We start from the raw sequence: 26,017 nt of genomic DNA, 5'->3' as shown, positions 1-26,017 counted from the left end.
GAGGCTGCCAACCGTTCCAGCTCCTACTCGAGTCGCGCCTGCCCATGAATCTCAGCTGCTGCAGAGGGAGTAGCTGCCTCAGGGCTGGGAACAGCTAACGGATCCACTTTATGTGGAGAATACTCCATCAGACATGTGACCCGGGCGGCCATTTTCTCACACCCTGCCCGTCGCCATCTTCCAGGCAGACAAAGACACCAACCCCCACTCTCGTCTGAGGCAGGCAGGGTGATCGCTTGGTCACTACGATTTGGAAATATCCAAATCCAATCCCAGACAGCGGCTCGCACACAAGATTTCCGTCTTACAAGTACGATATACGACCCCACAAGTCACCCGCCGCTTCCCCTCGCCACTCGCCCACCTTCCTCCTTCCCCCTCAGCTATTTCCTTAGGGAGCAGCCAGGAGGCGGGGCTGGCGTCTGGGTGAGGAAGGGACCGGCGGGCGCGAGCCGTCAATCCGAGGCTCCGCCCCCGCGTAGGACGCACAGAGGGCGGAGACACGCACACAGGGGAGGAGCCACGCACAGAGGGCGGAGCCGTGCGTCCTGAGCGTGGGATCCGGAAGTCGGAGTCGTGCCGCATGAGCGTTGTCGCCTCCGCCAACCGTGTGCTACAGTCTGTCGGGCCCCGGCAGCAAGTATAGGTAAGAGACTACTCTTCTCTTTTCCCGGCAAGGCTACAAGGCCTTTCTATCTGAAGTGAATCCAGAGATGCCCGCTAGCCTGAAGTAGAGAAGTAAATAGCCGGCCCCCTTCCAGGGTAGAAGGGTCCTAAAAAAGGGCAGGGGTTGCTGTACACATGGAGACGCGCCAAACTGGCATCTCGGCTGGTAAAGGGGCAAGGCTCCACCCCGCCTAGAAAGATGTAGACTCCGGACACATCGTGTTGAGACGCTCAGACCTTATTTTGTATGGAAGATCGTCTTTCGCCCTCTGGCCCGCAGGACACTGGGGCTCCACTCGGCATTCCTCTGATATAGACAGGCGGCAAGGCTGAGCAGTGCAGACCTCCTGCACTAAGACACCGATGCGCTTCTAGGTTCCCTCTCCATCAGGACAGATGCTATGATGTATTTCCCCTCACCTCTTGCCCTCCCCAACCCCACTAATTCAGAGGGGTGCAGAAATGTCTACTATATAGAGAGGGAGGCAGCCTCCTTGGTGTAGAGACTCAGAGACCTCCTGGCATCTCCGTCACTCCCGAAGAATAACTCAGTGACAGAAGCCCCACCCTCCCTCCTGCGGAATCCTTAGATCACCCCTCTCTGAAGTGGTTAGAGGCACAGGTCTCAGCCGGTGACCACGCTGACTTCCCCCTCCGCCTAGGCTTTGTGGAGAGTAGACCCAACCCTTAACCTGTAAAGAGATGATGTTTTAATGAATTTGTATAAGGCCCAACCCCAAAAGTGCCTATAGCAAACAGAACAGATTGTAGTCTACAAACAGGCAGATCTGCTCCTGGAGGCTTCCCCTCACCACCAGGGCCCAGGCTGTTACTTTTCTTTTGAGGAAGACACAGAACCATCTCTCCAAGATTTATAATCATCAGCTATAGCATGGGAGAGACTACACAGGAGCAGAGAGATGCAGCTCCCCTTCTCTGTGATGTGGAGAGGCAGCACCATCACTGATGGTCCACAGGGAGGTGCATCTGGGCTCTCCCCTTACCAAAGTAGAGGAGATCAGACCTGCTTCTGTCCTCCTAGGATGAAATCACAGACATTCCCACCCCCAAGAGTAAGGGACAATCCTTTGAACTTTGGCCTCTCAGTCCCCCTCCCATGGGGAGAACCAGATCCCTAGTTCCTTCTGTGTTCGTGTTGATTTCAACCCACATAAAAGATGCACAGATCATCCCAGCCCATGTCTCATGAACAGTCCAGAATAGACTTTTGCAGGCAAGGTGCTGACCCCACTTACTCAAAGCTTCACAGTTTCACTCTTTGGCCCTAATGTCACCTCATGGTAGGATCAGGTATATCAGTCTTGCCCCACAGCCCTTTCAAGTGTAGAGAGACCCAGGACTCCTCTCTGTTTAATTTAGAAATATAGGGACCTGTGCTTCTCTCCCATGTGGCAGAGATGCCACAGCCAGTGTGCTAGTTTCCCTAGGTTCTCTCCACCCTAGAGTAGAGGAACATGTGGCAGTCCTCACCCCACTTACCAAGGTCCAGAGCCAAGCCACACATGGAGGCACAGATTTTTCTTCCCCTCCTCCAAGATTATGCACTGAGCAGTCTATATAGACATAGAGTTAAGAAGCCCTGTTTGAGGCCCATTTTCCTTAAGATAGACACTTCTCTCCCAGGGTAGTTGAGACCCAGGACCCCCTACTTGGGAAAAGAGATACTAGTGTCATCTTCTCTAGGAACAGATGAGGCTTCGTGCCCCTTCCTGCTTGGTGCGGAGGGGTTTAGCACTATTCTCTTACCTAGGGTATAAAATACATGGTGCCGGGTGGTTAAGGACCAAGGATCCAGTCTGACACGTTGAGGCCCTGACTCCACCCAGAAAGAGAGGCTCAAGCACTCGCTCTAGAATAGCCCCTTTTCCCCATTTCTGTGATTGTTAAGGCTTCTTCATCATCTTTTTTGATATTTTATTTTCCTTTAGGGATCTTGCAAAGGGTCTGTGGCATTGTGATTTCCACGTCTGTCTTCAAATCACTTCTAGCAGGAAGAAAGAGGACAGATCTGAAACCTGCCTGCTTTCTAGCTGGTAACCATGATGAAATTTAGACACAGTGAGTTTCCTTTACCGCCCCATTGCATCTTGTGCTTTTATCAAATATTCATAGTATTTCATAGCATCTTTTTTTTTTTAAAAAAAGGATTTATCTATTTGCAAGGCAGAGTTAGGGACAGGGAAAGGGGGGTCGGGGGGAGAGAGAGGGAGAGACCTTCCACCTGCTGGTTCACTCTTCAAATGGCTGCAATGGCCAGAGCTGGGCCAGGCTGAAGCCAGGAGCCTGGAACTCCATCCTTGTCTCCCACATGGGGTGCAGGGTCCCAGGTTCTTGGGCTGTCCTCCGCTGCTTTCCCAGGTGCATTCGTAGGGAGCTGGATTGAAAGCAGAGCAGCCAGGACTCAAACTGGCACCCATATGGGACGCTGGTGTTATAGGTGCCAGTGTAACCCACTGTGCCACCGCGCCGGCCACCTTGCAGCAACTTTCAAAGATTGTTTAGTATGTTCTAGATCACTTAGTCTGGATGTTTTACCTATCGTATCATTGCTTTCCTCCTTACTTATCTTTATCCCCCATGCCCATTTTACAGATGAGGAAAGCAAGGTTAAATGACTGAGGCTAATAGTAGTAATTGCTATCGTACTGCCTATAACCCTAACATGCCCTAGCACTTTTTTAAAAAAGATTTATTTATTTTACTTGAAAGTCAGTGTTACACACACACACACACACAGAGAGAGAGAGAGAGAGAGAGAGAGAGAGATCTTCCATCCCCAATTGGCCGCAACGGCCAGAGCTGTGCCCATCCGAAGCCAGGAACCAGGAGCTTCCTCTGGGTCTCCCACATGGGTGCGGGGGCCCAAGGACTTGGGCCATCTTCCACTTCTTTCCTGGGCCACAGCAGAGAGCTGGACAGGAAGTGGAACAGCCGGGTCTCCAACCGGCACCCACATGGGATGCTGGTGCTTCAGGCCAGGGCATTAACCTGCTGCGCCACAGCACTGGCCCCACCCTAGCACTTTTAAAAATATTTATTTATTTATTTGAAAGGCGGAGTTACAGAGAAAGAGAGAGAGGCAAAGAGAGGTCTTCCACGTGTTGGTTTACTCCTCAGATGGCCACAACAGCCAGGTCTGGGCTGCGTTGAAGCCAGAAGGCAGGAGTTTGTTCCGGTCTTCCATATGGGTGCAGGGTCCCAAGCACTTGAACCATCTTATGCTTTCCCAGGTGCATTAGCAGGGAGCTGGGTTGGAAGTGGAGCAGCTGAGAATCAAACCAGCACCCATATGGGATGCTGGTATCGCAGGTGAAGGTCTAACCCACTATGCCACAATGCCAGCCCCCTAACATTTTTATTTATAAGTTGCACCTTTACCTTGGTACTGTAAGTTGTACCTGTGGTTAAAAGTAGGGACTGGAGCCAAATAGGGTTTGAATCTCAGCAATCTGCCTTATAATTTATGGGGCCTCAGGCAAGTTGTTTAAGTCCAGCCTCTTTATCTATAAAGCTGAGGTAATCATAGTATCCACCTAATAGCAGTGTTGTGAGGATTTAACAAGTTAAAAGAGGTAAAAAAAAATACTTAGAAACCCTGTCTGACACATAATAAGTGCTCTGGAAGTATAAATATTGGCTTTAAAAAGTCAGACTTGGGGCTAGCATTGTGGTATAACAGGTAAAGTTGCCACCTGAGATGCCGTCATCCCATAGGGACACTGGTTTGAGTCCTGGCTGATCCACTTTTGATCCAGCTCCCTGCTGATGTGCCTGTGAAAAGCAGCAGAAGATGGAACAAGTGCTTGGGTCCCTGTCACCCATGTAGGAAACCCAGATGAAGCTTCTTGCTCCTGGCTTTGGCTTGAGTCTGTCCTGGCTGTGGCCACTTGGGGAGTTAACCAGAACCAGTGGATGGAAGATCTCTCTGTCTCTCCCTTTCTCTGAAACTCTGACTTTCAAATAAAATAAATGAGTCTTTTTTTTTTTTGACAGGCAGAGTGGATAGTGAGAGAGAGAGACAGAGAGAAAGGTCTTCCTTTTTGCCATTGGTTCACTCTCCAATGGCCGCTGCGGCCGGCGCATCGTGCTGATCCGAAGCCAGGAGCCAGGTGCTTCTCCTGGTCTCCCACGCGGGTGCAGGGCCCAAGGACTTGGGCCATCCTCCACTGCCTTCCCGGGCCACAGCTGGCCTGGAAGAGGGGCAACCGGGTTAGAATCCGGCTCCCCAACTGGGACTAGAACCCGGTGTGCCGGCACCGCAAAGCGGAGGATTAGCCTGTTAAGCCACGGCGCTGGCCTATAAATGAGTGTTAAACAAAAGTCAGACTCTTCATTTCTATTTGGAATTGAGCCCCTCAGAAAAAGCTAATATTCTCCTGCGATCAAACTGTTATCTGACCCATCTTGAACTTTGGATTTTTCTTACCTGTAAAACAGACCAAGTGGAAAAATGACTGTCTTTTTTTGCCTTCAGGACTCTTCCTCCTGTCCGCTTCATTCTTCAGCTGGATACTTGTTGCTAATTTTTCAGATTTCAACTTTATACATCACTTCCTCAGGGAATCTCTCCTTGTCCACTTCCTTCCTGGGTTTCCAGTCTGTGCACCCCCAGGGTCCGAGGCTACTGACACAGCGTGATTGGGTCTCTCTCCTCCGCTAGCCTGTGAATTTCTCGCCTACTTTGTATTCATCATTGTGTCCCAAGGGCCCAGCATGACCAGACAAGTTTTATTAATTTTCATACTTACTGTGTGCCAGGCACTAGAGTATCTAAGTCAGTAGAGCTGACTTAATTCCCCCCTCCTTCTACCCTCATATTTACAGCCTAGGAGAAGGCAAATGGGATACACATTCCCTCCTGTACAAAAGAAAGGTGAGGATCTGAGGGCAGAACTATTTCCATATTTCCCTGCCTTTATCCTACCATGGACCACATAGGAAATCATCTTATTTGGCTAGCACATTGGGTAGCCTGGGTGAGAATGGCACAACCTAGTGGTTCCAGATTCTGTATGAATGATGGCCCTGCCTATTAGGGGCTTGGTAAAAGCCAAACATTTTCTTTATGCAATCATAAGAAATTTCATCAAGAGTCATACTATTTAATAGTAAAAGCAGGTAATCACTTTTATAAGTAAAACAAGAAAAATGAACAAAATTAATTATACTTACTCAGGAACATATGATGCTGGATGATCATATGCTGATGATAAAAAAGACAATAATAAACTGGTTAAAGTAGGATATAGGAGGGTACTTCAAAACATTTCTAGAAAATGGAATTAAAAGATAAGTTTATTATGGTGTAAAAATGTTGAAATCCAGGCATAGTTTTTTCATAATATGCATTTTCCATGACCCTTTGGTAGATTCCTTGTACCCTGGGATTTCAAACTTAAAAAAAATTTTTATTTGAAAGCCAGAGTTATACAGAAGAGGCAGAGAGAGAGAGAGAGAGAGAGAGAGAGAGAGATCTTCCATCTACTGCCCCCCCCCCCCAAATGGCTGTAGTGGCTAGGGCTGAGCCAGGCCAAAGCCAGGAGGCAGGGGCTTCATCCAGGTCTCCCATGTGGGTGCAGTAGCCCAAGGACTTGGACCCTCTTTCACTGGTTTCTTAGGCGTGTTAGCAGGAAGCTGGATCAGAAGTGGCACAGCTGGGGCTCAAACCTGCACCCATATGGAATGCAGGTGGCAGCTTCACCTGCTGTGCCACAGCACCGGCCCTGGATTTCAAACTTTTTGGACCTATTACAATAAACGTATATTTTAACTCCATTTTCCTACCATCATAAGCATGAATAAGAATTCTTTCAGTTTAAAAAATGAGGAAGTGCCGGCGCCGTGGCTTAACAGGCTAATCCTCCGCTTTGCGGTGCCGGCACACCGGGTTCTAGTCCCATTTGGGGTGCCGGATTCTATCCTGGTTGCCCCCTCTTCCAGGCCAGCTCTCTGCTATGGCCCGGGAAGGCAGTGGAGGATGGCCCAAGTCCTTGGGCCCTGCACCCGCATGGGAGACTGGGAGAAGCACCTGGCTCCTGGCTTCGGATCAGCGCGATGTGCCGGCCACAGCGGCCATTGGAGGGTGAACCAATGGCAAAAAGGAAGACCTTTCTCTCTGTCTCTCTCTCTCACTATCCACTCTGCCTGTCCAAAAAAAAAATGAGGAAGTATTGTATGGAAAGATTATGGGTAAACTATTTTATGGAAAGAATATTAGAGGGAAAGGTCTTCAAGGTTTGTTAAGTGAGAAAAGCAAGTTGCTGACAGGACTGTAGTATGTTACTTTTTATAGGAGAAGATGGGAAGAATTAAGAATATTTGGGAAAGAATATGTGATATGTTTATACATATTTATTTATTAAAGATTTTATTTATTTATTTGAGGGCTAGAGTTACAGACAGTGAGAGGTAAAGACAGAGAGAAAGGTCTTCCGTTGATTCACTCCCCAGATGGCCACAATGGCCAGAGCTGCGCTGATCCGAAGCCAGGAGCCAGGTGCCTCCTCTCGGTCTCCCATGTGGGTGCAGGGGCCCAAGCACTTGGGCCATCTTCTGCTGCTTTCCCAGGCCACAGCGGAGAGCTGGATTGGAAGAGGGGCAGCCAGGACTAGAACTAGCACCCATATGATATGCCGGCGCCGCAGGCGTAGGATTAACCCACTGTACCACGGAGCCGGCCCCTATAAATATTTTAAATGTAGTGACATTTTAAATTCAGTTTTTCTGCAAATATTTAATCATTTATTTTTTTTTGAAAGAATGATACAGAGTGAGAGGTCTTTCATCCGCTGGTTCATTTCTCAAATGGCACAAGAGCCAGATCTGGGCCAGGTCAAAGTCTGGAGCCAGGAACTGTCTGGGTCTCCCACATGTGTGGTGGGGGCCAAAGTACTTGGGCCATCTTCATCCTTCAGAGCAAGGAGGAGCAAGGGGAATGTGGCTCTACAAGAGCACAATTATAATGCCAGACTGTGGAATATTAGCCAGACAGTGGGGAGAGCATGGTGGTTGATGAATGAGGAACATAGCAGATGGTTCACGTTTCTAGGATGTTAGACAACTGAAGATAGGAGAGGGGGTTCTGAGACTGCTTTCAGATAGTATTCAGAGGTGATGCCACCAGGTGTAGCCATAGGAATGGGTGGGTGGTCTAGATGGAGTGTAGATCCTAATGTCAAGGAAGTGAGAAGCATAGGTTGTTGGAAACGTTGTCCAATGATCTCCAAAGTCATCCAGTCTGGTGATGGCCAGAGTTAGGTTGAAAGTAAACCTCTATAAAATAAAATCTTTTTTTAAAAAAAAGAAGAAAGTAAACCTTAGAGGGGCCAGTACTGTGGCGTGGCAGGCGAAGCTACTGCCTGCAGTCCCGGCATCCCATATGGGTACCAGTTCGAGTCCTGGCTGCTCCACTTCCCATCCAGCTCTCTGCTGTGGCCTGGGAAAGCAATGGAGGATGGCCCGAGTCCTTGGGCCCTTGCACCCACGTGGGAGACCCGGAGGAAGCTCCTGGCTCCTGGCTTCGGATTGGCACAGCTCCGGCCATTGCAGCCATTTGGGGTATAAACCAGTGGATGGAAAACCTCTTTCTCTCTCTCTCTGCCTCTGCCTCTCTGTGATTCTGCTTTTTAAATAAATAAATAAATAAATAAATAAATCTTTTTTTTAAAAGTAAACCTCTGAGCCAGTTGCTTGAATAAATGAGGAAAAGTGATTTATACATGTACAACAGGCATAGATGTGTGGTGGGGGCCTCAAAAGAGGAGGGTTTTACTTAAAATAATTTTCCCAGTTTTTTTTTCCTTTCTTTTTCTTAAAAGATTTATTTATTTATTTGAAAGAGGGAAAGAGAGAGGTAGAAAGAAAGATCTTCCATCTGTTGGTTCACTCCCCAAACGGCCACACCGGCCAGGGCTGGGCCAGGTTGAACCTAGGAGCCAGGAGCTTCATCTGGGTCTCCCACATGGGTGCAGGGGCCATCTTCTGCAGCTTTCCCAGGTGCATTAGCAGGGAGCTGGATTGAAAGTGGAGCAGCCGGCACGCAAACTGGCACCCATATAGGATGCTGGCACTGCAGACAGTGGCTTAACCCAGTACGCCACAGCGCTGACCCTTTTTTCCTACTTTTTAATGGGAGAGAAATAGTCTCAGTTGGAGAATACCTACCTCCTCTACCTGCTGGCCCCAAGTATGTTCCAGAGAAAAGAACAACTTTAGGGGCCAATGTTGGCATAGCAGGTAAAGATGCCACCTGTGGCACTGGCATCCCTTATGGGCACCAGTTCAAGTCCTGGCTACTCCATTTCTGAAGCAGCTCTCTGCTAATGCACCTGGGAAAGCAGTGGAAGATGGTCCAAGTTTTTGGGCTCCTACACCCACATGAACTATCTGGATGAGGCTCCTGGCTTCTGGCTTTGGCTTGGCCCAGTCTTGACTGTTGCAGTCATTTGGGGAGTGAACCAGCAGATGGAAGATCTTTCTGTCTGTGTCTTCTCCTTCTCTGTAATTCTGCATTTCAAATAAATAAATCTTTTAAAAAAAACTTCAAAAAACTTATTTATTTGAAAGACAGTGACAGAGGTCTCCCAATTGCTGATCAGTCGCAAGCACTTGCAACAGCTAGGGCTGGGCCAAACTGAAGCTGGGAGCTGGGAACTCAATCTGGGTCTCTGTGAGTGGCAGGGACCCAAGTACTTGAGCTATCACCTGCCTCTCAGGGTGTGCATTAGCAGGAATTGAAATCGGGAGCAGAGCCAAGACTTGAACCCAGACACTCAGATATAGAATGTGGGAGTCTACAACCACCTTTGTGAGGCCTGCAAGTGAGGCATTGTCTTTGGGAGAGCCAAGTCTCAAGGCAGTAGATTGGGGAATTGTTTTCAGGGGAGAGGTTGATAAATTAGGGGAGTGCTGGTCACCCAAGTGGGTGTTTTCTGAGGGCCTGGTGGGATGTTTGATGTAGGGGCAGGGGGAAGAGTAGAAGGATGAAGTAAGTGCATTGGTGGGTGTACAGGGACAAGGGATGAAGGATGAATGAATGGAGAGAAATCTTTGGGTATTGATGTGAGAGTTAGTTGTTTCAGGCTCAGGGATGGCAAGGTTTTTTTTTTTTTTTTTTTTTGCCGAGGACCATTTGGATATTCATAGCATCATTCATGGGCCGTACAAATTATCAGCTTAGGGGCTGGCGTTGTGGTGTAGCTGGTCAAGCTGCAGCCTTAGGTTCATGCCTGGCTGCTCCACATCTGATCCAGCTCCCTGCTAATGGCCTGGCAAAGGCAGTGGAAGATGGCCCCAAGTGTTTAGGCCCCGGACAGCTACGTGAGAGACCTGGTGGAAGCTCCTGGTTCCTGACCCCTGGCTTTGTCCTAGCCCAGCTCTGGCCATTGCTGCCAGAACCAGTGTGTGAACCAGTAGATGGAAGAGCCCTCGCTCTCTCTGCATTCCCTCTCTGTAACTCTTTCAAATAAATAATTCTAAAAATTATCAACTGGGGCTGGTGCTGTGATATAGTGGGTAAAACCACCGCCTGCAGTGCTGACATCTCATATGGGAGCCAGTTCGAGTCCTGGCTGCTCCACTTCTGATCCAGCTCTCTGCTATGGCCTGGGAAAGCAGTAGAAGATGGCTCAAGTCTTTAGGCCCCTGCACCCACGTGGGAGACCAGGAAAAAGCTCCAGGCTCAATATCTGCCAAGCTACGGCTGTTGTGGCCATCTGGGAAGTGAACCAGCGGATGGAAGACGTCTCTCTGTCTCCCTGCCTCCGCCTCTTTCTAAGTTTGCCTTTCAAATAAACAAATAAATATTTTAAAGAATTATTAACTTAAAAATTAGCCTGCTTTAGATTTATTGAATTTCAGGTTCCACCTGTAGTTGCATTAGCAGGGCCAGGCCAAATGATTTCATAAGCCTTATACAGCCTTCAGTCCAGATGTTCCACACCCCTGGCTAGATGATGATGGTAGATGCAGATATTGATGCTGAAAGAGGTTTTTTTTTAGGATTTATTTATTTATTTGAAAGAGTTAGAGAGAGAGAGAGAGGAGAGTCTTCCATCTGATAGTTCACTCCCCCAAAATGACTATAACAGCTGGAGCTGGCCTGGTCCGAAGCCAGGAGCTCTTGAGCGTCCCTGTGGGTGCAGGGGCCCAAGGGTTTGGGTCATCTTCTGCTGCTTTCCCAGACGCATTTAGCAGGGCACTAGATCAGAAGTAGAGCAACCAGTACTCAAATTGGTGCCCTTATGGGATGCCAGCACTGCAGGTGATGGCTTTAACTATGCCATGGCACCAGCCCCACTGAGACAGGTTTCAAATAATTCTTCAAGGTCTTGTAGCTATGTAGTTGCTGAACCAGAATTAGAACGTAGGTCTGCCAGCTACAAAGGGTAACTGTTTTCTTTGAGAGCAGTCAAAAAGCTGTTAAATGATGACTAACTACACCCTTCCCTTCTTCCCCCTCCCTCCTTCCCCTTAGCTTCTTCCCTCTGAAATAGATGCTTTTCCCCTTTCTAACTAATATATTTTCTTTCATCGTGTGCTTGTATCCAGTGCAGGCACTTAGTTTCCAGGGAAGTTAAGCAGATGGAAATTGTTGAGTAAAATGGCCAGACCTGGTTCATTCCAAACCTCACATTCTTTTTTGTTGCAACATGAGTACTTTGTCAGAAACAAGACTCGGGGGGGGCGGGGGGGGGGGGTGGGAATCTGTTTTTTTTTTAAACAGAGAAATTGGACATATTCACCTTTGGTATGGTAACAAGTGCCTGATAAACTTTCTACCATCTTATTTTAATTTTTAAAAATTATTTTGAAAGAAACGAGACACATAGAGGCAGGAAGAGATTTCCCATTTGCTGGTTCATACTTCAAATGTCTGCAACACCTGGGGGGTAGGCCAGGCTGAAACCAGAAGCCAGGAACTCAGGCTGGGTCTCCCATGTAGGTCACTTGAGCCACTTGAGCCATCATGTGCTGCCTCCCAGGGTGCACGTTAGCAGGAAGCTGGAATTGGGAGCAGAGGCAGAGCTTGAACCTAGGTACTCCAATGTGGGATGCATCTTAACTGCTATGTTAAATGCCTGTCTCACCAGTTTATTTTGTATGTATTATTTGTTTCCCCTTATTTGTTTATTTTTTAAAGAATTATTATTTATTTTATTTGAAAGTCAGAATTACATAGAGAAGAAGAGGCAGAGAGAGAGAGAGAGAGAGAGAGAGAGAGAGAGAGAAAGTCTTCCATCCACTGGTTCACTCCCCAATTGGCCACTACGGCTGGAGCTGGGTCGATCCGAAGCCAGGAGCCAGGAGCTTCCTTCAGATCTCCCACGTGGGTGCAGGGACCCAAGGACTTGGACCATCTTCTGCTTTCCCAGGCCACAGCAGAGAGCGGGATCGGAAGTGGAGCAGCCGGGACTTGAACGGGCGCCCATATGGGATGCCGGCACTGCAGGCGGCAGCTTTACCCACTATGCCACAGCGCCGGCCCCTCCCTTATTATTTTAAATGTTATTTATTTTAAAGAGTTAGAAATTGAGAGATTTTCCATTCTGCTGGTTCACTCCCCAAATGGCTGCAATTGCCAGGGCTGGGCCAGGCTGATGCCAGGAGTCTCCATGTGAGTAGCAGGGCCCAAAGATTTGGAACATCTTCTGCTGCCTTTCCCAGGTGAATTAGCAGGGATCTGGATCGGGATGGAACAGCTGGGACTTGAACAGGTACTCCTATGGGTTGCTGGCATCGCAGGTGGTGGGTTAAACTGCTGCACCACAACACGAGCCTCTATGGTCCTTTCTTAGTATGTGTTACAGTGCTTAGCCACATTCCCAGCTTTCTGTTTTAATGCTTTATTTGTTTGAGAGAGAAAGGAAGCTTCCATTTTCTGGTATGCTCCCCAAAGCCTGCAATTGCTCCTCATCTTTGACTGAAGCTAGGAACTGAGAATTCAATGAAGGTCTCTCACATGGGTGGCAGGAACTTGGTCACTTGAAGTATCACCATTGCTTCCTAGGGTCTTCATTAGCAGGAAGCTGGAGTCAGGTGCAGAGCTGGGAATTGAATCCAGTTACTCTGGTATGGGATACAGGCATCCCAACTGGTGACCTAAACCTCTAGGGCAAACACCTGCCCCAGTTTTCTTTTAATAAATTTAATAGATTTTCTGCCTGCCACCAGTTGTTTTCTTTAGCTTGAAATGGTTATTCTGATTTAATTTTGATTTTTACTAGGCGTTTTACCAGAAAGGAAGTGCAGGTAATATTCTTTGCACATCTGAAAATGTCTTTATTTCATCTTCACATAAGAGTGATCTATTTGCAAGGTAGAGGAACTTGGCTTGGAACACAGTTCCTTTTCTTGGAGTCTTATAATTGCTTTTCTTTTGTCTCAAGTGTGTAGAGTTACAGGTTTGAGAAGGCTGTCTGCCTCGTTCTTGTTTTTTAGAAATTCCTGCTTGGAAGCTTATAAGGTTTTTCTTTATTCTTGGAGTTCAGAAATTTCATCAGTTTGAGGAACTTTCATCTGTTGTTTAATAAAAGTATTGCTTCTCACTTGGGGCCTTTTTTTTTTATAAATTCCTGTTATTTAGATATTAGTTCTCGTGGGTCCGTTTTATATATATATATTTGAAAATTTTCTCTCAGTTTCCATTTCTTTTATTTTCATTTTATTTGAAAGGCAGAGAGACAGAGAGACAGTGACTGAAAGAGATCTTCCATCTACTGGCCCATTTCCCAAATGCTTGCAACAGCCAGGGCTGGGCCAGGCTGAAGCCAGGTGTTCTGGAACTCAATCTGGGTCTTCCACATGGGTGGGAGGGACCCAAGTACTTGATTCATCACTGCTGCCTGCCTGGATGTGCAGTAGAAAGAAGCTGGATTGGGGGTGGAAGAGTTGGGACTTGAGGCACTCCCATGAGGATGCAGATATACCAAGAGGTGTCTTAACTGCTGTGTCAAATGCCTATCCCCATTCCTTTTTTGTGTTCTGTTTTCTTTTTTGTGTGTGTGCTAAGTAAGCTCCTCTCTTTGTCTTCTAGCTTATTAATTTGATGGTTACATCTCTTGTGTTTTTCACTACATGTATGGAATCTTCTTTTTTTCTCACATAATTCCCTTTAAGTATCTTCTTGACTTTCCTGAAGGCTTTGCAGTAGCATTTAAATTCTGTCTCCTACATTAACTTTGCTTCAGTGTGAACCGCCTGAGGTGATTGTGGAGCTGGTTCTCTGGTAATCTCAAGCCGCTCACATACTTGTTTGTATATATCCTGACCTTCCAGGGCCTCTTCTCTCTCTCGGAATTCCTTTAGCTCCCTTTGAAGGTGGTGAGAATTAAAAAAACAAAGCCATTCTTTCCCCAAAAACTTCTCATTGAAATTGGGAGAGGCCTGTTACGTTCCTGGGCTTTACAAGGCGTAACTGGACATGCAGCTGCTTTCTGCTCCTCCTGTGCAGGAGACACAACAATTTAGCTGAGTAGTCAAGTTCCTTTAGAGGCAATGGCTTTAGCATGGTCACCAGGAAGGGGCAGTTCTTTCCCCACATGCTGAGGGCATTTACCCAGGCTTAGGTGTTGGGACTCCTCTGAGTACTTTCTCATGATTCCAGTTCCCTTACGTCCCCTGGGACTGAATTTACTGACTTGCCCCCAGTGGGAAGTTGGCAAGGAAAGAGGAGTCACAAGCACATATTCAGGTCACTCTTCACAGAACTGCCTTAAGAATTGTTGGAGTTTGCTCCAAACATAATCAGTACTTCTTCTCATACCAGTGTTTCCATCTGGTTCTCTGCCTTGTCTGCATCTAGACAGACGTAGTGTCTGAGGTTTCCTAGGTTCTCAGAGTGGCCTGGCATTGATTTAGGTATCAATAAATGTTGGGTAGGTAGATGATGGCTCTTTCCTTTCTTTTGCAGAAAATAAAAAGCCAGGTAAAGGTTCCAAAGGCTGCAAGAAGGTAAGCTGGCTCTACCCTCAGGTGAGGTGTGCCCACTGGGGGGGTAAGGCAGAGCACGTCAGAGTCAGTGTAACTGGCTTGCCCCTTCTCTGGGTGGCTGCAGCAGAGAATCGGCACCATTCACTAAGTTCCCACCACAAGTCATATGCTGCTTTGGGTTTGATTTGCTTCAATTGGGATTATCATCATCCCCATTTAAAAATTTATTTATAATTAGAGAGAGAGAGAGCCCTAGTGTGTTGTGGTTCACTCCCTGAATGCCTGCAGTGGCTGGGGTGGACCAGACCACAGCCAGGAGACTGGAACTCAATCTGGGACTCCCACTTGGGTGGCAGGGTACACATTAGCAGGAAGCTAGAATCCAGTGGAGCCAGGACTTGATCCCAGGTATGGGATGCAGGCATTCCAAGTGACATCTTAACTGCTGTGCCGAATGCCCATCTATCCCCATTTTTTAGATGAAGGAACTAAATCTCAGTGAAAGTTCGTTGGTTCCAGGTAACACAGCTGGGACTTGAGTCTGATTGCCAAGTGCCTACTTCTTATGAAGGCGGAGGGGGTGGTGAAAGCATCGTCTTTGCCCCAGTTCCTGGGTACCTTGGTCCTGTTGGGAAAGATGTGAGAAAGGAAGGCTTGGGCTAAAGTGGTGAGAAGTAGGTATGGCCCAGAGAAGGCTTGGGTTCCTGGATGTTAGTATGGATAAAACTTCCCCACATTTTTTTAAAAAGGATTTATTTATTTATTTGAGAGGCAAAGTTACAGAGAGGCAGAGAGAGAGAGAGAGAGAAAGGTCTTCTATTCGCTTGTTCACTTCTTAGTCTGCAATAGCCAGAGCTGCTCTAATCTGAAGCCAGGATCATCTTCTGGGTCTCCCATGCGGCTGCAGGGGCTCAAGGACCTGGGCCATCTTCTACTGCCTTCCCAGGCTATAGCAGAGAGCTGGATCAGGAGTGGATCAGCTGGGACTCGAACCGGCACCCGCAAGGGATGCTGGCACTGCAGACCAGGGCTTTAATCTGCTGTGCCACAGTGCTGGCCCCCTCCTCAACTTTTTTTTAAGGATTTTATTTATTTACTTGAAAGTCAGAGGTACAGGGGTGGGTGGAGTGAGAGAGCGAGAGATGCCATCCACTGGTTCACTCCCCAAATAGCTGTCACTGCTGTGGCTGGGCCAGGCGGAAGCCAGGAGCCAGGAGCTTCTTCTAGGTCTCCCCTGTGGGGGCAGGGGCCTAAGGACTTGGGCCAGCCTCTGCCGCTTTCCCAGGTGCATTATCAGAGAGCTGGACTCTAACCAGCGCCCATATGGGATGCTGGCACTGCAGGCGGCTGGCTTTACCTGCTATGCCACAGCGCCAATCCCATACTTCCCCAGCTTTAACCCATCCTCCAGAATCACCTGCAGTGCTGCTTAGAACATATAGCTGCCCCCATCCCAGAGTTTCTGATTCAGTAGATGTGGCATATCTCATAATGTGTATTTCTGACAAGTTCTCAGCTGCTGCTGCTCCCAGTTTGATAATGACTTGTCCAGACAGTTTTTCCATTGGCCTTGGGAAACTTTCCCAGCTACTTTTCTGCCTACCCCTACTACTTACCTGGAGTTCTTTAGTTAGTCTGTGACTGGCTGGGAGAAGGAAGATCTTCTAGCAACCAGATGGGCAGATTTCTGGGAACAGAGCCCTTGTAGCCTACTCCTTACCTCTATTTCTTCCCCAACAACTACACTGATCTGAGCTGCTTTAGCCTCTGCTTCTCTGGGGGTGGGCTGATGTCCATAGGTTCATCAGCTCTGTTTTATTTCTTTTCTCTTGTATGTCCACCAGCCTGCAAAGCGCAGTGGTAAGAAAGCAACCCACGAAGTGTCTTCTGCCTCCCAGTTTGTTCGCTCCAATGATCACGCCAGTCGTGAAGCTGAATTAAAGAAGAAAAGAGTAAGCTCTCTTCCTTGGAGGAGAGGGAGGGCTGGGCTTGAATGCCAGATCTCTGGAAGTGTTGGGTGGAAGGACAAAGGGTGGACTTGTTAGGGTTCTCGAGACTGTTTGTGGAAGGGAGAAGAGAAGGAGGGTACCTGGGTACTGGATGTAGTGTCGCCATTTGCTCCTCTGCCTCTCCCTGCCAGACCATTGCTGTCTGCCTTATGCTTCCACTGCAGTGGAATTCTTAGCATTTAAGACCATGCTGTCCTTAAAGCCCTCCAACGGCCTTGCTCATCATCTCCCTCCTTCCTCTTTGACCTCTTATGCTACTCTTTCTTGCTCTTTAAGTGAGAGTGCTTCCCAGGACTTTGGCCTGTTTCCTCCTCTGCCTAGACTGCATTCTCTCTCTGCTTCACATAGCTTGTTTATTTTCTCTACCACTCTTTCCTTCCCTTCCTCCCTCTTTCTTTGTCTCAGACCCTGTTTTCTGCTGTCATGCCTTCCCTGTCCTTGAACCCCTGCACCTCACACCTCTGCCATGTCATCGTGTTTCCTCCGAGTGCCACCTGTCTTGCAGGCTGCAGACCCAGTCAGCTGCAGCCTTAATGTGTGTTCACTTGTTAGGTGGAAGAGATGAGGGAGAAGCAGCAGGCTGCCCGGGAGCAGGAGAGACGCAGACACAGGACCATGGAGAGCTACTGCCAGGACGTCCTGAAACGACAGGAGGAGTTTGAGCGCAAGGTAAGAGAGCAACCCTTGCGTCTGCGTAGGACTGGTGTGGCTTTACTCATAAACAACTCTGGCTGCTGTTCTGTGACAGGGAAAGAGGAAAGGTGTGTTAGACTGTTTTCTGTTACTATAACAGAACACTTGGGACTGGCTGATTTTTTAGAGGAGCTTGAACCTAAAGACTGAAAATGGTGGTTGGGTCAGGGGTCTGGAGAGGTGTGACTAGGGGACGGGATGAAGAGAGAGGGAGTGAGAGTGTGAAGGGAAGATTGAGAGACCCACAAGCATATATGAGAAGATTTCATCTTCTAGGGCTCCTTGATGCCTTTCTGTATATTCTTGTCATACACTTGCCACCCCAGACATAGTTTGCCCCCATCTCATGTCCTGCATAGGTTGTTTTTCTCACTTGCACTTCCCTTTTCACCCCTGTGCGTGCTCAGCTCTGCAGCTGGTGCTCAACACACACATAGGCAGATGTGCGCCATGTGGGTCTGTCCATTCCTCTTCCAGCTCCCAGCTTTGTTGGTTGGTCAGAGTAACCTTGCAATGGACTGAGACTCACATGACTTCCATGGCATCTTGTGGTTTCCAAAGCCCTGCCCTCCCTTCTCCTCCCTTGGACCATTCTCCTTTTTTTCCCTTCTGTTAGGAAGAAGTTTTGCAGGAATTAAATATGTTTCCTCAGCTGGATGATGAGGCTACGAGGAAGGCTTATTACAAGGAGTTCCGTAAGGTATTGTGATCCAGTTCTTTCTTTTTTTTTTTGATTTATTTATTTATTTGAAAGAATTACATAGGGGATGTAAGAGAGAGAGAATCATCTTTCCTTCTGCTGGTTACTTCCCAAATGGCCTCAACAACTGAGGCTGGGACAGGCCAAAGCCAGGAGTCAAGAGCTTCTTCTGGATCTCCCGTGTGGGTGTAGGGACTGTAGGGACCCAGGCACTTGGACCATCTTCCGCTGCTTTCCCAGGCACATTAGCAGGCAGCTGGATTTGAAGTGGGGCAGCCAGTTCTTGAACTGGTGCCCATGTGGGATGAGAGGTGGCAGCTTTACCTGTTATGGTACAATGCTGGCCCTGGGGATCCAGTTCTTAAGGTCCTTTGGGGAAGGCCACAATCAGTTCCCATTTCCTCTCTGTTTTGGTTTGTTTTTGCCTGATATGGAAACCTTTTCTTTCACAGTCCTATGTGACTATACCCTTGTGTGCTTTCCTGCTTTTGATTTCTCTGTCTTCTGCACTACAGGTGGTGGAATATTCTGATGTGATCCTGGAAGTGCTGGATGCCAGAGACCCTTTGGGCTGCCGTTGTTTCCAAATGGAGGAGGCTGTCCTGCAGGCAGAAGGCAATAAGAAGCTGGTCCTGGTCTTGAACAAGATTGGTAGGTGTGCCAGAACTGGGTAAGGCAGGAAACGGACCAAGCCTTCTTGAAGGCTAACTTGAATCACACACTGCAACCCAGCAACTCAGTGGCACTCATAATAGTCATGTAAGATAAGAATTCTTGTTCTAGTTTTTCAGAGCCAGGAATGTTGTCTGAAAGTCCACATGCCCATGTGCACAGTGTGTAATACCAGGTGGGAGCAGAGTCAAGGGGCAAAGGCTGTCTGCCTTTTAGTTCCCTGTTCTTGACATTTTGAGCTTTTTCTGTGACTGCACAACCTTGGAGAGCTCCTCTCTCCCTAAGCTGGTTCCCAAAGATGGGCGGAAGGGCACATGTGTCCAGGAGGCACTCACAGGATTCACTGAGATCTGGGTCTTGTCCTACCTGGCCACCTGTGTTCACTGAGGTATTGGACAAGTCATATCACCTCTGAGAACTCCCATTTCTCAAGTGGTATAATGGGCCATCAGTGTCCTAATCTCACAGGATTTTTTAAAAAGATTTATTTGTTTATTTGAAAGAACAACAGAGAAAGAGGGAGAGACAGGTATCTTCCATCTGCTGGTTCACTCCCCAAATGCCCGCAACAGCTGCGGCTGAACTAGGCTGAAGTCAGGAGCTAGGAACTCTATCTGGGTCTCCCATGTGGGTGGCAAGGCCCCAAATACCTGGTCCATCTTCCACTGCCTTCCCAGATGCATTAACAGGAAGCTGGATCAGAAGTGGACCAGCCAGGAGTCAAACTAGCACTCCAATATGGGATGCTCGTGTTACAGGCAGTGGCTTAACCCGCTATGCCACAACACCAGCCCCAGCCAACCTCAGTATCGTGAGAATTAATGATAAAGTGCTTGGTACACGCGAATTTGCTTTGCAAATGGCAGTAATTCTTTTTAGGGTTATTCTTGACATTTGGCCTAACCTAGGGTGATCCAGGGAGGTGATGGGAAGCTATCTTTCAGAGGCCTCTGGCATTCTGGGTACCCTGATGTGGAAAGAGGGTACTTGGGACCAAATAGCTAGTGGGTTTTTCCCTACGTAACAGCATCCTCATCAGGGAGAGCCAACTGGTCCCATAGACCAGGCTGTGTTTTCTAATGCCATTTGGGACTGACAGGGCTCCTGGAGAGACTTGTTAACAGGAGGTAGGTCTAGCCTTAGGTATGCATAGATGCTTTGGAGTGAGCTGGGGAGGTGTTGTGCTGCTTAACCTCTCTACCTGATCCAATTTTCCCAAGACCTGGTACCCAAGGACATTGTGGAGAAGTGGCTGGATTACCTTCGGAATGAGCTGCCAACTGTGGCTTTCAAGGCCAGCACTCAGCATCAGGTCAAAAACCTGGTAAGACTGGGGCTGATACATTAGCCTCCTTCATGGTAGCTTGGGGTTACAGTTGAGGGTTCAAGACTTGGATGGTGACCTTGACTCCTTTAGTAATTGAATTTGGACTTACTGGATGACTTATTATTTGTTTAAAAGATTTATTTGCAAGGCTGAGTGATGGGGCAGGGGAGAAGGAAGAGAGATCTTCTGTTTGTTCGTTCACTTCCCAAATGTCTGCAACAGCTGGGACTGAGCCAGGCCAAAGCCAGGAGCCAGAAATTTCATCCAGGCTCCCCATGTGGTTGACAGAAACCCAAATACCTAGGCCATTGTCTGTTGCCTTCTCTGGAGCATTAGAAGGGAGCTGGATTGGAAGCAAAATAGCTGGCATTCCAATATGTGATGTGGGTATCTGAAACTGGCTTTACATGCTGCACCACAATAATGCCTCCCCCGGCATTTCATTTCACTCCTTCCTATATTGTCACTCTTTAGGAAAAACTGTGTTTTCAGCTATGAGGACCGTGCATACTGTTGATGGGAAATTTGGAAAATACAGTTTACTACTTATTAACTTCAAAACAAAAAATCAAACAAACCTCAGGGCTGGCGCTGTGGCATAGTGGGTTAAGCCGCCGCCACCTGCAGTGCCAGCCTCCCATATTGGCTCCGGTTTTAGTCTTGGCTGCTCCATTTCTCTTTTGTGTATGTGTGTGTTTTTTTTTTATTTGACAGATAGAGTTAGACAATGAGAGAGAAAGAGACAGAAAAGTCTTCCTTCCGTTGGTTCACCTCCCAAATGGCTGCTATAGCCGGCGCGCTGCACCAATCCGAAGCCAGGAGCCAGGTGCTTCCTCTTGGTCTCCCATGTGGGTGCAGGTGCCCAAGCACTTGGGCCATCCTCCACTGCCCTCCTGGGCCACAGCAGAGAGCTGGACTGGAAAAGGAGCAGCCAGGACTAGAACCTGGCTCCCATATGGGATGCTGGTGCCGCAGGTGGAGGATTAACCACATGAGCCATGACGCCGGCCCATGGCTGCTCCATTTCTGATCCAGTGCCCTGCTAGTGCACCTGAGAAAGCAGTGGAAGATGGCCCAAGTCCTTGGGGCCCTGCGACCATATAGGAGACCCAGATGAACCTCCTAGCTCCTGCTTTTGGCTTCATCCAGCCCTGGCCATTGCGGCCATTTGGGGAGTGAACCTGCAGATGGAAGACCTCTCTCACTCTTGCTCTCTCACTCTTTCTCCCTCTCTCTGTAATTCTGCCTTTCAAGTAAACCTCCATTCCTTTTTCTCTTTAAAACAAATCACATTAATTCCTAATTATAACATTACTATAGAATACATTTTCGCTATAGAATATTAAGATGTTACAGAAATTTCAAGGGAGAGAAGTTGGGTGCTAGGGGACATTTTTTCTGCTTTGCACCAAATGTTAAACTTACTAAAAATTAGAAGAAATAAGATTAACTATAACTTAAATACCCTTTCCCAAATATTCCCTAATTCTGGTCTTCTTTATCCATACCCAGAAGTAACAACCACTGTCACTTTGGTATGTGTTTTTTCTGTTTTGTACATGCATAGGTCATATATAAAGAGGGAATACTATTTGGAGGTGTTATATGAATTTACTTGAAAAAGTTCATGGAAATGACATTAAGAGATAAGTTTATTTTGGTGCAAAAACTTGTATTCTTGAAGATTTATTTATTTGAAAGGCAGAGTGATAGGGAAAGAGATCTTCCATCTGCTGCTTCACTCCCCAAATGGCTACAATGGCCAGGGATATTATTGGCTGAAGCCAGGATCCTGGAGCTCCATCTCAGTGTCCCATATGGGTGGCAGGGCCCCAAGTAATTGGGCATTCTGTCACTGCTTTCCCAGATGCATTAGCAGGGAGCTATAAGAATCAGAGAAGCTGGAACTTGAACCTTTAATCCAGTGGAACTGGCACTTTGTTATAGGATGCCAGCTTAGCTCATTATGCCACAACACCAGTTCTGCAAAAAATTCTTTTAAAAAATGTATTTATTTATTTGAAAGGCAGAGTTACAGAGGGAGAGAGAGTGAGGGAGAGACAGAGAGATTTTTCATCCACTGGTTCATTCCCCAAATGGCTGTGATGGCTGGAGCTGAGCCAGTCTGAAGCCTGGAGCCAGGAACTTCTTCCAGGTCTCCCACGTGAGTGCAGGGGCCTAAACACTTGGGCCATCTTCCGCTGCTTTCCCACACCATTAGCAGGGAGCTGGATCAGAAGTGGAGCAGGCAAGACTTGAACCATTGTCTATATGGAATGCCGGTACTGCAAGTCGCAGCTATACCTGTTACACTGTAATGCTGGCCCCCTAAAACTTCTTGAAATACATAAATACAAGATGTATGCATACTTCAAAATGTTCATAAAAACTGTATTATTAAAAAAGATTGCATGTATTTCAGAATTTTTTGCACCAAAGTAAACTTAACATCTCATTCTAGTTTCCATGAACCTTTTTTTTAAGATTTATTTATTTATTTGGAAGTCAGAGTTACACAGAGAAGGAGAGGCAAAGAGAGGTTTTCCATCTGCTGGTTCACTCCCCAATTGGCCTCAATGGCTGGAGCTGTGCCAATCTGAAGCCAGGAGCCAGGAGCTTCTTCCGGGTCTCTCACGAGGGTACAGGAGCTCAAGGACTTGGGCCATCTTCTACTGCTTTCCCAGGTCATACCAGAGAGCTGGATTGGTAGTGGAGCAGCTGGACTTGAACCGGCACCCATATGGGATGCCGGAACTGCAAGGCGATGGCTTTATTGGTTATGCCACAGTGCTGGCCCCTCCATTAATCTTTTTTTTAAAAAAAATATTTATTTATTTGGAAGAGTGACAGAGAGAAGGAGCCATATCTTCCATCTGCTGATTTATACCCCAAATGCACGCAACAGGGGGCTGGGCCAGGATGAAGCCAGGAGACAAAAACTCCATCTGGGTCTCCCACGTGGCTGGCAAGGCCAGGTACATTAGCAGAGAACTGGATCAGAAGTGGAGCAACTGGGACTCGGACCTGTGCTCATATGAGATGTTGGCATTGCAGGCTGTTCTTAACCTGCTGTGCCACAACGCTGATCCCTCCATGAACTTTTTGAAGTACCCTTGTACAAATCCTTCTGTGGCTGGCTTTTTTTTTCCCTTGGGGATATTTCTATAGAAATGTACCTTGTGGGCACTGAATAACATAAATTTAGTTTCTGGTTTTTCTTCTTTTTTTTAAAGATTTATTTATTTATCTGAAAGTCAGAATTATGCAGAGAGAAGGAGAGGCAGAGAGAGAGAGAGAGAGAGAGAGAGAGAGAGAATATCTTCCATCCAATGGTTCACTCCCCAGATGGCCGCAACGGCTGAAACTGTGCCGATTCGAAGCCAGGAGCCAGGAGCTTCTTCCAGGTCTCCCATGTGGGTGTAGGGGCCCAAGGACTTGGGCCATCTTCTGCTGCTTTCCTAGGCCATAGCAGAGAGCTGGATTGGAAGAGGAGCACCCGGGTCTCAAACCAGCGCCTGTATGGGATGCTGGCGCTTCAGCCAGGGCATTAACCTGCTGAGCCACAGCACCGGCCCCAGCTTCTGGTTTTTCATCATTATGGCCAGTGTGTATACAAATTCCTGTGCCCGTGTTTTCCTGACACCTGGGCAGTTGTTAGGTCGTGAGATCGGGAGTGGCTGGGTCATGGGCTTTATGCTTTTTACATTTTTCCTACACACTGCCAGATTGCTCTCTCTAATGGCTGTACCAGGTATCTTTCTACCAGTGCAGTAGATGAATATAGGAGGGGGCCTCTTTCCCTATGCCTTTGCCAACACTTGAAAACATTAAATGTCTAAATCTTTGAGGAACATGATATCTCATTTACAGTTTTTTGGTCTTATTGATGGCAAGAATGTGGTAAACATCCTCTTCTCACAGCTGTATTTCATTTTATTCTACTTTAAGGATATACCTTTTGAAACGGTTTCTTATTGCTGGCTATTTAGGTTAATTGCAGTTTTGTGATATTAGAAACCATGCTGGGGTGAGTAAGTAAGGGAAGAGCGTAAAGATATTTTGGGCATTGGAGGTGGAATCAGGAGTAAAGAGATGGAAGCTGGAATGGCTTGTGCTGTGTGAGAAATCAAGGGAATGTAGGCCTCGGGCCAGGGGCTGTCATCCCTGCACAGGCAAGGAGAAAACAGGCATCCTGTTGTGCACATTAGGGCATTGAGGCCCAGAGAAGGGAAGCAGGCCTTGTCTGGCAGCAGTCTGTGCGAGGTAGAGCAGGAACTGAAACCTAGCATGTCCCTATTGCAGGAGGAAAGTGACATGTGTTGAAGCAGAGGTAGGGACAGAGAAGGCTGGAGAGGCAAAGGTAGCAGAGGGGAGCAGGGAAGTAGCAGGGGTTCCTGGCCTATGTGAGAAGCCCTTTGTTCCAGACTGAGTGAAAGTTTCCTTGGAAGTCAAGAATCTGGGCTTAGACTACATCTCTTATCTGATGCTTCTTCTGTGGTATCCCCTGTCTTCCAGAATCGTTGCAGTGTGCCAGTAGAGCAGGCTTCTGAGTCACTGCTGAAAAGCAAAGCCTGTTTTGGAGCTGAAAACCTCATGAGGGTTCTGGGGAACTATTGTCGCCTTGGTGAAGTGCGTACCCACATCCGCGTGGGCGTTGTGGGTAAGGCCTGGCGAGCAGTCATGGCACTCAGATTCTTCCTCCAGCAGGGACTTCACTGGGGGAAAGGAGCTGGAGAACTTGGTGTTGCCATTTTGATGAAGAAGGGAGTGGTCCAGGAGGGGTTTTGTGATTTGTAATTTGGATCACTGGACGTGGGAGAATCTCCACTGTATTTTGAATGTTAGAACCATGGACCAAATGTGGTACCAAGCCTGGAGTTGGCACCCTTATCCTGTCAGAGCTGTGTGTGGGGGTGACCACCTACCTTTTACAGGTGGGAACACTGATCCCCCGAGAAGGGGAAAGATACTGTGGAACTCAGCCCTGTGTGAGACAAGGCAGAGCGAAGGTGCAAACCTGGACCTTTTCAGAACCCAGGGTACTGAAGGAGGGCTCGGGAGGCAGTAGAGAGCTTGGGAGAAGCAGAGGCAGATCATCAGGGAGAGAAAGTGAAACCAAGAGAGACACTGGAGAAGGCTGTGCACTGAGAATGTATAGATGTGCAACCCTGAGTAGACCCAAAAGAAGACACAGAAAAAGAACTGGGATGCTAGAAGGCAGAGTTGTTAGAGAATTGAAAGAAGATAGAAATTTACATGGAAGAGGCCTGCAGAGAGAGGGGGATGTAGTCAGGAAGAAACACCAAAAGGGACTTCAGGGCAGACACATGTGTGTATGGATACCTATAGAGGAACACAGAATTGAGACCCTCTGTGTGAAGAGAGGCAGACGTGCGCACAAAGAAAGAATGATATAGTCAAGGATACAGACAGGGAGAGAGGCTGTTGGAGACACATATAGAAACAGGGCAGAACAAAGAAGTAGACACAGGAATGCATACATAGACCTAGGTGTACTTCCAGAGCCACACATACCTAGATCTACATGTGGGGAGACGTGTACAGACCTGGGGGAGGTACATTTAGTGATATCAGTCTAAAGGCAAAACACACAGAGGGCAAGTCTTTCCCCTACCAGTACCCCAGCTCTGCTCCCCTAAAGCAGATAGAGCCACAGGGAGATACACACATGCCCAGGTAAATCGTGTCTTCTGAGTCACTGAGAGAGACAAATACACTGACATGTCTATCATGAGACAGATGAGGGGACATCAAAGCATTCAGTGAACATGGATTAAAAGATAAGTTTATTTGGTACACAATTTTTTTGAAATCTGTGCATACAAGGGGGTCTTCAAAAACATCATAAAAATGTATGCTATGAAAAAGCTGCATAGATTTCAAATTTTTTAATTTTTAATTTTTGTTTGAAAGAGTAACAGAGTGATCTCATCAAATGCCTGAAATAGCAGGGGCTGGGTGAGGCTGAGCAGGAGCTAG

At 47.6% G+C, this 26,017-nt stretch overlaps 1 protein-coding gene across 2 annotated transcripts in view; it reads left to right on the top strand.

Moving 5' to 3' along the window:
* The first annotated feature begins 538 nt into the window (after window positions 1-538).
* The window catches only part of GNL3L (G protein nucleolar 3 like), a 39,606-nt gene continuing 14,127 nt past the window's right edge, over window positions 539-26,017 (top strand). The window contains exons 1-9 of one of the 2 annotated variants that reach the window (XM_062182987.1): window positions 539-646; window positions 2,616-2,745; window positions 14,597-14,637; window positions 16,461-16,568; window positions 17,178-17,294; window positions 17,935-18,018; window positions 18,534-18,669; window positions 19,911-20,014; window positions 24,533-24,677. In XM_062182987.1, the coding sequence (XP_062038971.1) occupies window positions 2,727-2,745; window positions 14,597-14,637; window positions 16,461-16,568; window positions 17,178-17,294; window positions 17,935-18,018; window positions 18,534-18,669; window positions 19,911-20,014; window positions 24,533-24,677 (754 nt within the window). In that variant the 5' untranslated portion in view covers window positions 539-646; window positions 2,616-2,726. The remainder of the gene's footprint in view (window positions 647-2,615; window positions 2,746-14,596; window positions 14,638-16,460; window positions 16,569-17,177; window positions 17,295-17,934; window positions 18,019-18,533; window positions 18,670-19,910; window positions 20,015-24,532; window positions 24,678-26,017) is intronic. The other variant, XM_062182988.1, reaches the window with a different exon arrangement.

This window comes from Lepus europaeus, chromosome X, assembly GCF_033115175.1.
Source record: "Lepus europaeus isolate LE1 chromosome X, mLepTim1.pri, whole genome shotgun sequence".
Classification (NCBI taxonomy): Eukaryota; Metazoa; Chordata; class Mammalia; order Lagomorpha; family Leporidae; genus Lepus; species Lepus europaeus.
Note: the sequence above shows the minus strand (reverse complement) of the source record. Positions and strands in the feature narration are given on the sequence as shown.